The 14,742-nt window shown below is 40.8% G+C and overlaps 1 protein-coding gene across 2 annotated transcripts; it reads left to right on the forward strand.

The window, feature by feature from the left end:
• Nucleotides 1–7,750: 7,750 nt before the first annotated feature.
• On the forward strand, nt 7,751–14,741 carry CNEP1R1 (CTD nuclear envelope phosphatase 1 regulatory subunit 1). Of its 2 annotated transcripts, XR_012652212.1 has the most exons (7): nt 7,751–7,864; nt 10,155–10,226; nt 12,477–12,550; nt 12,894–13,003; nt 13,142–13,196; nt 13,453–13,555; nt 13,923–14,741. XR_012652212.1 is itself a non-coding variant. In XM_075040213.1 (6 exons), the coding sequence occupies exons 1-6, from the start codon at nt 7,840–7,842 to the stop codon at nt 13,492–13,494; spliced, it is 378 nt and encodes a 125-aa protein (XP_074896314.1). In that variant the 5' UTR covers nt 7,751–7,839; the 3' UTR covers nt 13,495–14,741. The 2 variants fall into 2 exon arrangements, 1 of the variants encoding a protein (XP_074896314.1); XM_075040213.1 differs by having other exon boundaries at nt 13,453–14,741.
• The last annotated feature ends 1 nt before the right edge of the window (nt 14,742 follows it).

Below are 14,742 nucleotides of genomic sequence, written 5' to 3' on the forward strand. Positions count from 1 at the left end.
TAACATGAAATTTACTTAACCATGGCTTGACCTGAGTTAGAATATGTTAAAACTCTTGAGAACTTTCTTCAAGCATCTTCTATATAGCTAGATTTAGTCTGCAGTGGAGAGCAAGTTTCTCTTACCGCTAATAGAAAGAAAAAAGTTAAGGAAAGAGGCAACTAATTACAAAATCATCAAAAATTGCAGAATGACTCCAGAGCTGGTAAAATATGCACCTATGCATTCTGAAAAATAATAGGAGAAAAGCCCCATTTGCTCTTGAAACAAAGCGTATGTATTGGCTTTGCGTGGCAAGGTTTTGGTGGCCGGGGGGTGGTGGTGGTGGTGGTATGGGGGTGGCTTCTGTGGGAAGCTGCTGGGGGCTTCCCCTGTGTCTGATGGAGCCAATGCCAGCTGGCTCTGGGATGGACCCGCTGCCGGCCAAGGCCGAGCCAATCAGCGATAGTGGTAACACCTCTGTGATAACATTTTTAAGAAGGAAAAAAGTTGCTAGGACAGACAGAGGCAGCAGCTAGAGAGTGAGAGCATGTGGGAGAAACAGCCCTGCAGACACTAGGGTCAATGAGGAAGGAGGGGGAGGAGATGCTCCAGGCACCAGAGCAGAGATTCCCCTGCAGCCCGTGGTGAAGACCATGGTGAAGCAGGCTGTCCCCCTGCAGTCCATGGAGGTCCACAGTGGAGCAGATATCCACCTGCAGCCCGGGGAAGACCCCACGCTGGAGCAGGTGGGTGCCCGAAGGAGGCTGTGACCCTGTGGGAAGCCCACGCTGGAGTAGGCTCCTGGCAGGACCTGTGGATCTGTGGAGAGAAGAGCCCACAGAGCAGGTTTTCTGGCAGGACTTGTGACCCTGTGGGGGACCCACACTGTAGAAGCGTGCTCCTGAAGGACTGCACACCATGGAAGGGACCCATGCTGGAGCAGTTCGTGGAGGACTGTGTCCCGTGGGAGGGACCCCACACTGGAGCACGGGAAGAGTGTGATAAGTCCTGCCCCTGAGGATGATGAAGTGGCAGAAATAATGTGTGATGAACTGACTGTAAACCCCATTCCCCACCCTCCTGCACCACTGGGGGGGTTGGTAGAGAATCCAGGTGTGAAGTTATACCTGGGAAAAGGGAGGGGCAGAAGGAAGGTGTTCTGAGATTTGGTTTTATTTCTCATTACCCTACTCTGGTTGATTTGTAATAAATTGATTGAAACACACAAGTGATGCACAATGCAATTGTTCACCACTCACCAACTGATGCCCAGTTAGTTCCCAGAGATCCCCCCCGAGGCCAATTCCCCCCAGTTTATATACTGGACATGATGTCACATGGTATGGAATACCCCTTTGGCCCATTTGGGTCAGCTGCCCTGACTGTGTCCCCTCCCAACTTCTTGTGTCCCTCCAGCCTTCTTGTTGGCTGGGCATGAGAAACTGAAAAATCCTTGACTTAATCTAAACACTGCTTAGCAACAACTGAAAACATCGGTGTGTTACCAACATTGTTCTCATACTGAACCCAAAACATAACACTATACCAGCTACTAGAAAGAAAATTAACTCTATCCCAGCCCAAACCAGGACAACCATAAAAGTTGTCAATTCAAATCATTACAAGAACATCCACTCTTTTTGCCAGACTTAAACTCAGTAGCCAGGTACCTGTAACAGACAGCACTTTGGAATTCAATCTCAAAGAGCAGAGTCTAGAATTTGGTAGGCTTCAAGGCATGAGATGTTTTTCTTAGGTATTTTATCTATTTATATGACCAGATTACTATTAAAATTAATGTATATTTCTGCTATAGTGTTACAAATATTTTTGTTAAACACATAGGATGTTCAAAGCCTTAGAATAATTTCTATTTATGCTACTGAAAGTTTCTTACCTATTCAGATGTTCAAAATTCTTTGAATAATCATCTTGGGAAGAATGGCTCTTCTAACATGATTTGTAAGGATTTATACTAAAAGAATTAAGAATATGAGGTTAGGTATATGTTACCAGGGAAGTCTTTTAAAAGCTAGAATAATGCGAAGTGTTAAACAATGATAGAATAAACACATTTAACAGATTTTCATACTACATTTGTTTTTTAAAGAGTGTTACTATATCACATAAGTGATGTACTATTTCTACTTCACCACGCTTTTATTAACGAACTCTAGGGAGATGTGAAAAGGTCATGTTTCCTTGTTTGGGTTTGCCTAACCTACTGAATGCCTTCTGATACACTACACAGCAGCTCAATTCCTCCTGACATTGTTTAAAGAAAGCCTAGAAAAGTACACTGATATCACAATAGTTATTGCAAAATTTTGCAGCCTCAGTGGGATATTTTAAACCAAGATTTCTGCTTACACAAGATCATTCTAAAGCTTTTGCTTCATCCATTTTCCTTTGAATAAAGAGGTACTGAACAGTTTACAGCAGGAAGTGCCTTTGTTAAGCATCAGCAGCCTACAGGATCTAAAGTGACTTATGTTAATATTTCATTTATTTGCTTTCCATAAGATGTGGCACTTGTACATCACTCACATTCTAAATTAAGAACGTTTCTGGATTACAGTATTGAAGACAGACCTTAATGAAAAGCTACATCCTGAACTCACCATATGAACTTGCCATAGGACAAACTTGTACATACTTGCTTACTTTGGCTTGTACCAAGAGACGTCTTTCATGAGTACAGCTTTGTTAGGAAATAAGTCAGGGGTTTTTTTATTTTCACCCCTCTATTTTGCTATTGCAGTGGTTATAAGGATTCTCCAAAACAGAGCTGGGATATGTTGCACTCTATTTGTACTAATTGCTGGACTTCCCAAAGATCCTATGTTCTATGACAAGAGACATGCAGAAGATGATGCAGAGGAAGATTATCTAATGCATGTGTTAATGCAAACATGATAGACCTAGGGGTGTGTGTTTTGTTTTTTAAAGATACTGATAACCTAACTGAGCACAAATAATGACAGACAATCCATTTAACTTCTGTATATTATCTAGAAATACTGTGGTTTTCCTCAAAAGATGATTAACCAAAAGCCTCAATAGAAATTATCTCCCGCTTCTCCTGCATAACTGCAATACTATAGAGAAAAGAGCAAGGAAAGTTCACTTAACAGAAATTGTCATGTTATTTCAGAATATACTCTTTTGGAAGCAGGTATGGGATGGAGCAATGTGAGAGACAAAAAACCATAACCAAACTTGTGTGCTTGTGGTTATTTTGTTTGTTTTTAATAAGACACATTTATACTTGGAAGGAATCACTGTTTTGCAAAAGTAGTATCAAACATTAACAGTACAGGACAAGCAGACAGCTGAATGCAAACAACCCTCAAAGCAGCTGCTGTGAATAGGATTTCAGGCTGAATAAAAAAATGCCCAAAACCACAGCTGGAAACAACAAGAAATACAGCATACCCAGACAAGCCAACAGGGTATACGGCTCATCATTTCAAAAGCCAACAAACTTCCTACTCCCATGTCTAGCACAAAGCAGACTGAGCAGAAGAGTTCAACCAAGCAATCAGATGCCAACTTTCAGGAAGCTGTCAGCCATATGAATATAGCTGTAACAGCACCACAACCTGTGCTACTGCACTCTGCACCCATTGCAGCCAGTATTAACACCTTTGGGCTATACTACTCCGTGGTGGCAGCTGCCAGCCAGGGAGGGAGGTGGGGACATACCCATGGGGAATGACCAGGCAGATGGGAACAGTGGCCTCACCTCCCTCTCAAGGTCTGTCTACCCACAGCAAAGATATGATACTGCTATATCCAAAAGTCAAAAACAGGTTCAGCTTTCAGTCTTGGGTTCTCTACATTGTTAATAACAACCAGTTCGGTTTTCCTATGAACCTTTATTCTTATGGTGTAACATCTTTGCCATAAATCTAAGATTTCAAAGTAAAATATCCTTGTTCTAAACACATATATTTCAACCTGAAAGTCAATAAAAGAAAACAACTTTTATCATATGAGGGAAGACACCTGAAGAACTAAGGTACCCCTCTAAACAAGGAAAAAGCAGATGAATACACCTTTTCCCTGTCAGTTTTTTAGAAAACCAAACATGAAGTGTGGGAAAGTGTGAGGAATAAGAGGAGAGGCTGAGAAGACAACTACTTGGGAATTAAATGGGAAGGACTAGGAACTGGCAAAGCTGCATATACATGATTCAAGATTGAACAAGACTCCTATCCTAACACGAAAACATGACAAAAAAGTGAAAAATAAGTTGCCGAGGGAGTTTTGTTTAATTTGATATTCTATGTGCAATATCTTAAGACTCACTTTTTCCATAAACTGCTTCATAGCAACATTTCTGTTACATATTATGCACTTCAGAACACATGGAGTCTACCTGGATCTATGCCTGGGCTGAAAGTCAAGAAAGTTTGGATATTAAATATTGAAGACAAACAGCAAAGAACAGTCACTACAGATTAATAAAACCCTGTGCTAATTACAACACAGAACTTGCATAACATTCATAACAAAATGTGTTAAGAGGAACAATAAACAAAAAAAAAATGAATTAAGTTATCTTGGATATAAGAAGCCTGTCTTCTGAAGTGCTCTAAGGAGTAAAAGGGCGAGTTTTACTACTCCTGTCCTAAGTACCTAAAAATACATAAAAACCTCACTCCAGCTGCAGAAAAAAAGCAGAGGAAGACAAATTAGCTTTACAGACTACTGATATTCAAACCATTTTTAGCAGCTCAAGCCATAACATCATATTCAATGTGGCAGAACAAGTTTCATACTACAATTCTAAGAAGTGAAAACAAATCTTCTGTTACATCAAGACACACACAAAATGTGTATTGCTATGCTATGCATACATTGCATAGAGATGATCCTATGGATTTTCCTCAGATGTCCAACAAAAGGCTTTCTCTTTTCTACTGAAAATGCTGCTATTTGATAAAGCCTGTCTTCCAGGATAAACTTTTCTTATATTTTCTATAGGCCTGCAACAAGAAAAATGTAACAGAAAAAACATTCTGATCAGAATTTTTTTGTTGTCTAAACCAAGAAGCCCTGAATATGGATCTCCTTACAGAAAAAAAACCCTGTAGTTCTGTGGATAAATAACACTTCTCAGGAAAAATGAGATGGAATGAAGAAAAAAAAAGAGTTTCTTGATAAGATTTTTAAGCATCCAAAATCTACTTAGGAAAGGAATATAAAGCATATAAACACTATCCTCATATCCCTAAATGTAAGTTAGGGTAATACTCCTCAAACTTGGAAGGTAATTACTACAATAAACAGATTTATAAAAATACAGGATTAATAAATTCAAAAAGACTGAATTTTTAACAGCCTTAAACATTAACACAGTATCTCTGAAGTAGCATGTTGCCTCAAGAGGGAGGGATTGTTTAGAGAAAAATGAGCAGGGGAAGGGATTATGTTGATGAAAATGTGCAGGAGGAAGCTGGAAATGCAATCAAACTAAGAAACAAGTGACCCATCCTAATTATCTCTGATAGCAGATGCTGCTAACAGATGCTTTCACATTATGCTCAAAGTACAGCTGTGAGAACCAGAAATAGATATCAAAGATGCTAAACTCAGAAAGATGCATCCCTTGCACCTCGAAAAAAGATACTTGAGATATTCTAAGCTGACAAAACATGTTTCTTCCAATCACCTCTGCGTTGTGAAGCAATCCAAATGTACACTAAACCCTTTCGCCTAAGCTGTTAATTTTAAGGCTTCAAGCATTATTAACGGATGCACTAACCCTAAGAAACAGCTTATTCAAGTCATCCTTGTAGTATGACAACAGTTACATTGTCTTGTCTCATTTACCTTAGGCTAGTCTCCAGTCACCAGAATTGCACAGAAAAGAGTAAAAGCGACTTGGGGGGGGAACAAAAAAAAAAAATAAATCGGGGAAATAAAAGCATTTTGAACTGCCCCAAAAGTTTTACATTATAAACAATAAAGGAATTATAGTTTACTTAAGCATCTCAAGGGGTTATTGCTCTTAGATTTTTTTTTTTTTGTGATGTAGGTTCAGCCTTTAAGTATCACAAATCATGAAAGCTTGAATAAAAACCAGCTTTAAGATATCTGTATCTGTTCAGAAGTAAACTTAATAGCCGGAGCAAGATAAAAGAGATCAGGAGGAGATCTGTACATCAGCAAACTCACAGAATTATAAATAGCCTAGTGCAAATTACAACTTTCTGGTACTTTCAGAATGCTAGAAATCTCCAAGGGCTATTCAGAGCACTCCGTTTTTCAGAGCAGCATCTAACTTCTTGGGGTCTGATTAATTTAAGGTTCTACCAACTGCAAGAGTACAGTTGTAGTAAGGAAGAGAACATCATCTTCCCCAGCTCCTGTCTTTTGATTCAGTGAAATATTCTAGTGCTAATATCTGCTATAGTCTTTATCAACAGCCAGAAGAAAAACACCACTGAGGTGCTCAGCCTTTCCATGTGGCTAAAAGAATTCCAGCCACCACCAGTGGGAGCGTTTCTGCTGGTTTTTACACTGGCAAAACTAGTGTAAACTAGCTAGGCAAAATTATAATAAGCTGGACTCATAAACGCTCTGAAGGAAATATTATGCCATCATCTACATTCAGCAGGCTATCACCAAAGCAAGAGTAACTTAAGACTTTCTAGAAGGCACAATTTTTTGTGATCACACTTAAAACCAATGAGAGCAAAATGACTACAAATCACATGTTCACGACTTTCCAAGTTCCCTTTAAGAAAGTTTTTGTATCCAAGTAATGTCCTGCCCGTGGTCCACAGGAGAGAAGCGATACCACATCCCACCCCTGAGAACACTGCAGTTCTCAGTGCCTGCTTTTAAAAGCACAGCAACACAAAACTCCTACTGGGCCACAAAATACCAATCCAGCCTCCAATACGGGTTAGCTGAAAACAGACGGCAGCACAGAGAGCCTTGGTCCCTGGAGAGCTCACTAATCAAGTTAGTCTGTAACTCGAAAAGCTTTCATTTAGGAAAAAAACCAGTTCCATTACCTTTGTATCCTAGCTAGGACAGCAGGAGACAGCAGTGAGGGCCATGGGATCACGATGGTTGATCTCTGCACGTCCAATGGGACACTTACAACCTATAAAAAACCCAACCTTTAAACGCTGCTTTTGGACACTCGCTATTTCGGATGTTACCACCCCCTAGGCGATGGCTACCGCCGAGGCACAGCCAGGAGCTACAGGGCAGATGCCCCACCGACACGCCGCTGTCACTGCCCCCACCTGCGGGCCATCCCTCCGGTGCCACCCCGCTGCCCGCCAGCGGGCGGAGGCACAGCCACCGCGTCAAAAAAACACGCTCTTAAATAAAACCGGCGGGGGGGGGACACGGGACAGGCGACGAGCGGGGGCGACGAGCGGAGGCGCCTCGCGCCCGTCCTCCCGCCGGACATAGCGGCCCCACGCCCAGGGGAAGCCGCCCCGAGAGGGCCTGGGCGCTGCTGAGCTCATGATCCTCATATCCTGAGGGAACCGACGGTCGGCGACGGTCGGCAACGCCCGTCCCGCCCCAAAATCTGCCGCCATGCCTTACCACCCCAGCCAGGCACTCACGGCCGCCCCGCCAGCAGCGGTGGCACTACCGTCCCAGAGCTCCACACGCCGCCGCCGCCGCCCTCATATGGCTGGAGCCGCGCCCCTTCCCTCTCCGTAACCAATGCGGGCCGCGCTTGCTGAGCGGGGCGCGGCGAGTGGGAGGCTGGCCAGTAGGGTGCGGCGTTGTTGCGGGGGTGGGGCCAGGGCCGGTGGGTAGTGCGGGGCGGGCTGGGCGGCTGTGGGGGGCACGACCAGAGTTCGCTGCCTCCGCCCGCCCGCCATGAACTCCCTGGACCAGGCTGAGGGTGAGTGCGGCGGCCCGGAGCGAGCCCAGAGCTGCCTCTTCGGCGCGCTGGGAGCTGCCGGCTCCGCACCTGGGCTGCTCGAGCGCGCTGCCTCGTTCCTCCGGAGTGGGCCTCGCCGCGGTGCTGCCCGGAGGGGGGGCGAAGCGGCCGCGGGAGGCCTCGGCTCCCTCTCCGCTGCGCTCCCGGGGCCGGCGCTCCTCCTCGGCCCAGACAGGCGAGCTGGGGCGGGGTGTCTGGGGCCACCTGCGCATCCTGAGGCTTGGGGGCGGACCGCTGGTGCTCTCCGGCCGCCCCGCGGGGGCGGAGAGCGGAGCCCGCAGGGAAGGCCTGTGCCGAGGGGCTCGTGTGCGGGCCCGCCAGCCGCCTTCCTCCCTTGTCGGCGCCCCTTCGCGGGAAGGCGTCTCGACTTTATGCATGTTAAAATCCGCTTGGGCCGCGGTAACTACCTCGCGCACGGGTTTTTACGTGAAATGCATTTCCTGCGGTTTTGAGTCCTGCCTCGCACGCTCGGTATTACGCTATGCCAAGGCTCCTTTTGCATTTGAAGAGCGTGACCTCAAGTAGTCCTCTCTTGTTTGAGAACGTTGATGGTTTGGGTTACAAGTTCTTTGAAGTTACAGCTTATAGGATGCCAAAACCCTGAAAGGAGTTTTTAGTCCAAAAATAAGACTGGTAGAGATTTTTAAAATACATTGGTGTCTCAGACTTGGCAGGTGTTTTGTAGCAGTTTCTAGATGTAGACTTGGCAACAAAAAATGGTAGTCCAGTGTTGTTGTGGCTTTGTTGCTATGTCTGTACAAGCTGTAGGGATCTAAGAAGTGTGCCTTGCTAGTTACAGGTGCCAAAGTGATAAACTCAGAGAAGGTTCTTAACATGGATATCCAAAAATAAGTTAAAGCTTTAAGTTCCTGTTTTCTGAAAGACTTTTTCCCCCTGTTTTTTATTTTAACGATTTCTATGTTATACGAGTGTTTTTTTGAGAACTTTGTTATCAATAGCTTGATTTTATGCCTACTGGGTGCTATTTCTCAAATAGCAGGTTTTCATATGATGCCTCATATTCCCCTGCTCACTTCAGTGACTAGTTGTAGGGGTTTGTGCTAGTCAGGGAACAGTTAATTAGCTTTAATTTCTGGCAGTGGCTTAGCTTCCCCAGAAGGGAGGTGGAGGACAGGCCATAACTACCAGGCTGTTGGCAGTAATTAAGACTAGTTAGCTGTTCTGTGGCTTAAGTCAAGATGCTGTAATCTTCCCCCATGAATTCACCTGCAAGCCATTTAGGAATAAATTTACAGTTTGGAAAACTGCATTAGTAATGATCATAATAGGTATATTTCTTCTGATCTTATTCTCTAATTGCTTTGTTATGGTAAATAATTTAGCAATAGTTGCAAGTTGAAGGAAAAAATTCCAGAGTGATGCTAACTGAAAGGCTTTAGCTGAAAGTTAAGTGTATGCTAATAAAAACTTAAGTCCAGGCAGAATTCTAGCTTTGACTGGTAAGTTGTAAAATACTGACCTTGTTGAACAGAACCTTAAATCTAACATAGACTTCAGGTGAAACAGCTCCTTGTAGACAAACATTAGGTAGTTGACTAAGATTTTTTTTTTTAAGCAAATTAGGAGTATGAACTTGAAATGCTGCTTGGGACTTAACAATTTCAGTGGAAAGATTGTGGGAGAATGATGGCAATGAGAAGAAAAATCTATTTAAAGAAAAAAATTAAAATAAGATCATTGGGCTAGTGTTTGCTGTGGGTTTTTACATATATGTGTGTGTATATGTATGTCATGATGCTAAAAGTTTGTATGAAACAAGTCATCAAAGCCATGCTGCTGCAAGTAATCCCTTGAACAGCTGGCAAATGGTCAACATTTTTTTATTACTGTTATATAGATAATAGAACTTAATGGTTTCCTGATGTACTTAATACTCCAAAATGTGATATTTTTTTCTGTGTGGAGGTGCTATTTAAGCTATTCTAAATCTAACTCTCAGTATTTTTAAAGACATCTAAAATACTCTGATTTCTCAACTATATTGATTTTTCTTTTCTGTAAGTGGGTCTGTTTCTTGCATTTAGTGTAACTCCACCATTGTGCTTATTAGCTAAAGCTGTGTGAAGCTACTTTGACTGTGCTTTTATTACATCTAAATGATCATTGCATTAGTTTTCTCTGCCTAAGAAGTGGATGTGCACAGAGGAAAAGTTAATTCCTTTTATCTTTTACATTAAAATTTGACTAAATAGATGAAGATCTGATTATGCTTGATATACATCCTCCCCAGATCTCAAAGCTTTTGAAAGAAGACTTACTGAATATATTGCATGTTTGCAACCAGCTACAGGACGTTGGAGAAGTAAGTTTGATGTTCCAAGGGATAAATGGGATTCTCTCTTTCAAGCTTTTTAGATTTACCAGTGTATATCTTTGATTTATGTTTGCCCAAACAAAAATCTGTGCTTATACTTTCTAAAATTTCTGTGGTGCACGTTCAAATGCTCTGCAACAAGATAATACAAGATACCAGACTTATACTTTAGCCAGAGTTAGAAAAATGAGGTCAAGATTGAATTGGCTCAAGGCTGAATTATTCTGAAAATAGTTGGCCCAGTAAGTTGCTGTATTTGTTTCTGTTTTATTTTGGTTTTTTGTTGTTGGTGTTTTTTGAAGGCTCAGACTGTCACTATAGTTACTTGAACTAAATATGACTGGGTGAGATAGTCCCTATAAAATTGAAGGTGAAAAACTTAACAGTGGTGTGCCTTAAGGGCAGAATATGTCCTCATGTCTGTTGCAACAGGAAAGTTTGAAGGCGGGGGGAAGGCAAAAAATACCCCAGATATTCTGCCAACTTCAGGAGTCCATGGTGGAAACAGACTGCTTTTTTTGTTCTAAGATTCTGCTGAAGTTTCCATACTCAAAGAATACAGACATTTTTTAGAACATATAAAATAGCATATTTTCTCCTGAGGGGCCAAGAGGTTAATTTCAAATGAAGGAACTGGAGGAATGACTACTTAAAAAGCAAAAACAAAAAAACCACCCCACCCCAAAACATAACCAACCAAACACTACCACCCCAACCCCCATTGTTTTAAAGCAATTGGGAGGCAACCAGGTATTTGTAAGTAAATCGGTGCAACTTGTGTGCACCTGCTGTAGGAATGCATTTGGCTTCCAGAATTGCTATTTACTGTCAGCTATAATAATAAAAACAAAAAAGTACTGGAAACTTCTAAGCGTATTTAAATGAGGTTTGCGTAACTAGTATTATGTTCACTAGCTAACTTTTTTCCTAACTGCTTGTTTTGCTAGTTTTGTAATTAATGTACAAGAGGGAGTTTTTACTTTAATTATAATGGGATATTTAACCTAATGTTAATTTTTCCTCCTGTTATCCTGGGGAAAAAAGGTATTTATATAGAGAAGATGCTCTATGCTTTTGATAGATCTTTTACAACTTTCTTTTGAAAACATAACTTCTAATCGTTACTTTTTAATTTTGTTTTTAATTTTATAGTATCAGTAAGGAATATGCAACTCAGTAGTAAATTATAGCAGTCTTGCAAACCTGAAAGTAGTATATCATGAATATCTGGGTTTTGTTTTCAGGTTCTTTCCTATGATCCTAAAGTCTGGTAACTCTGGGTCTTCTCTTTTTTTGTGTTGGTCTTTGTTTTCCTTCCCCTCCCCTCCTGCCCCCTCCCTGGTAAAAGACTTTATTTACATCCAGAACTTCAGGCTTCACAGAAAACACTCGGAACTGCCAAATGTCCAATGAAAGCTGCAAGGCTTTATGGGTGTGCAACAGAGCAAGAGCTTTCTGTACCTTTACATTTGTTCTGTTTTCTTTTTCCATCAACCCCTGTTCCCCAACCCTTTGTAGTATCTCAAAATCAGTCTGGTATCTTGTGTTACTCTAGTACGTATCTAGCATTATCCATTTACAGTGAATTGATTATTCTTCCTAGGCCATTCTGGATGTGTAGAGGTTTTTGTTAATCTTCATGTGCTAAAGCAAACATGCCTTCTGACTCCTGTTTAAATTTTGTGGGTTTTTCTCTGTGTCAGCTTTCCTTGCTTGTTATTGTGTTGATTGGGGGAGGGAGCTTAACACAACTTAGAAGTGCCACTGAAACTGCTGGTGCTAATGCCTCAGGATCTTCTTATGCAGAAGAGCTAGCAGGGTAGAAGCTTTAGTTCTGCTCTGTAATTTAATGGTGCTGCATTTCTGTTGCCTAGACTGCATAAGCTCAAATAGCATGCTGAACATTTGGTACAACTCTTACTCCAGTCTTCCAACTCATATTTGTGCTAGCTGTGATACTTTAGAAACTTTAATTTCTTCAAAGCATCAGGATATTTTTACTTGAAAGAATTTAGATTTTGGTACCTACTTGTCCTGTCTAGAAAACTTGTACAGAATCTTTATGGTTTCACACAATATAAGTTTCTTTGCCTATTTTAATTTCTACCTTCCAAGTAGAAGCTTTTCTTACCTCAGAAGTGGGAGAAGAAATAAATGCTTATGAGCTGCTGCTGAAAAAGAAATGCTTTTTAATAGGAGTGAGGTATACTGTTTATGACTCATTCTTTTCTTTATCAGTGATTCTTATAGTGGTATCAGTCTGCACAGCAACTGGTGCTTGGAACTGGTTAATAGACCCAGAGACACAAAAGGTAAAGATCATGCTAATCCTGAATGTAGTCCGTTTCATAGCTTGGTGTTGCAGTCAAGTGGTATAGTATATTGCAAACTGAAAGGCTAAATAAAGGTGGTTCTCCCATGCAACTGGGAAATAATTTTTAGTTAAGCTCTCAAGCTGTCTGGAATTGTTGTGGCATATATCCTGGGACAATGCCTACTAAAATGCTATCCCTTGAATGATTATCTAAAGAATTGTTCACAAGTACTTAGAAATGGCTAGAAGCAGTATTTCTTTTTAAATTAAGTGAACTAGGCAGCAACTTTGTGAATGTTTTTAGAAAATATATAGTGGGACTAATCTGATTTGTTTCCTAGGTGTCATTTTTCACATCACTTTGGAATCACCCATTTTTCACCATTAGCTGTATTACCCTAATAGGCTTGTTCTTTGCTGGAATACATAAAAGAGTGGTGGCACCATCAATGTATCCTTCGATCATATTTGTCAGTTTAAAACTGGTATAGTTACTGCTGTTATTGAAGCCTATGCTAATAATGCTTTTTCAGTTTTTATTTACTCTGTGTACAAGTGTTAGCTGCTTTCCTTGACACAATCCACATAGTATAGCAGCCCGATGTCGAACTGTTTTGGCAGAATATAATATGTCCTGTGATGATGTAAGTGTTAGTGGTTCATTGCTTAAACTTTGTTTTTTAAACAAATGCAAGTAATTTGAAAAGGCACTTTTTTTAATTCTGAACAGCACTTGCGTACACCTTAACAAATGCTGTGTGTCTGTAAAACTGGAATGTAGAATATTTAATATTGTTCTGTGTGTCATTTTAAACTTAGCCTGTAAAATTGAACTTGAAGTGCAATTGTTGGGCTCAACTTTCAGGGTCTAAACTTTATGTATTTTTTTCTGTCTTGCAGACTGGAAAATTAATTTTGAAACCTAGGCCTCATGTTCAATAAGGGCTGTCTTCCTTCAGTTTTTTCCACTGCCATGGAAACCAAAAAATGACCTTTTTTTAAGGTAGTATGACAGAAAAAAAACCAAACAGGACTGGTTGTCACTGCCTGGGAGTGAAAGTCTTACACAGTTGACAGTCAAAGTGTGCAATATTACTTTCTTGAATATTTACCCCAATTCTTTGTTATCATGTTATCAGTGCTTTTGCTATTTCTGATTACCTCTTTTTCAGTATTAGTGTCACTTTTTTTACTTTGGCTAGAACAGAACATACAGGTGAAGTATGTTAATTGCCTATGAAGTTGAACTTGAAAGTCAAACCTCATTTGTGTTACGTGTCTTTGCAAGCTATTGTAGATAGCAGATGGATGCCAATGTTCGGGAAAAGAAGTAATATTTGCTGTATGGATTTTTTTGTTCTTGTGAACAGTATTGAAGGGAACACTTACCATTCCCGTGATGTTTTACTAGAAGACTTACTCATTACAGCTGTCCTTGTCTCCTGGTCGCTCTTTTTGGAACTGGTTAAAAGGCTTGCAGGAAGACTGTCTGTCTGTGCTGGAGAAAACTGGTCTTGCTGTTTAAGAACTTTGCAAATATATCAAGGATCACATTTGTCAAGTTATATATATAGTGCACCAGCCACTTTCATTGTGGTCATGCGTAGCTCCTTCTTTGATCTGGTTCACAACACTGCTATTTGAAGATTTTAATCTTTTAAAAATTGTCTTAAATATGCTTGTATTTTCCCGATTGTAAGGTTGTACTGTATCTTAAATCCCCATGACCATTCTGAGTGGATTTTTATGCTGCGATAGTCTGAATACGAAACTAGTATTGCAAATGTATAACTTCAGATTTGTTGAAGAAAATAGAGTGCCACAATAAAATAACAAAATTTGTTATTCAGAGTGTTAAAAACAAGGTGTGGATGTTATATGTATAAAGTGTAACTTTTGAATAGCTAAAATTGTGAAGAGTTTTAAGAGTTTAAGTTGTTCAAGGTGCCTTTTTAATTGTTTCAAACTCTTTTAATTGACTAAAATGGCAAAGCTGCTGCAACTTCGGTAACTCCTACTGCAAGGTAGACTGGCTTTTACAGGCAGCCTATCGATGTAACTTTGTCAGCTGAGACGCTAAGAATTGTCTCCTGTAATTTTTCCAGTAAGTCTTCTGCCCATCCATTATTTTTAATTGCTGTATATTTTGTAGGTAATGGTGTACAAAATAAATTCTTTGTATAAACAGAT

Source organism: Buteo buteo, chromosome 11, assembly GCF_964188355.1.
Source record: "Buteo buteo chromosome 11, bButBut1.hap1.1, whole genome shotgun sequence".
Classification (NCBI taxonomy): Eukaryota; Metazoa; Chordata; class Aves; order Accipitriformes; family Accipitridae; genus Buteo; species Buteo buteo.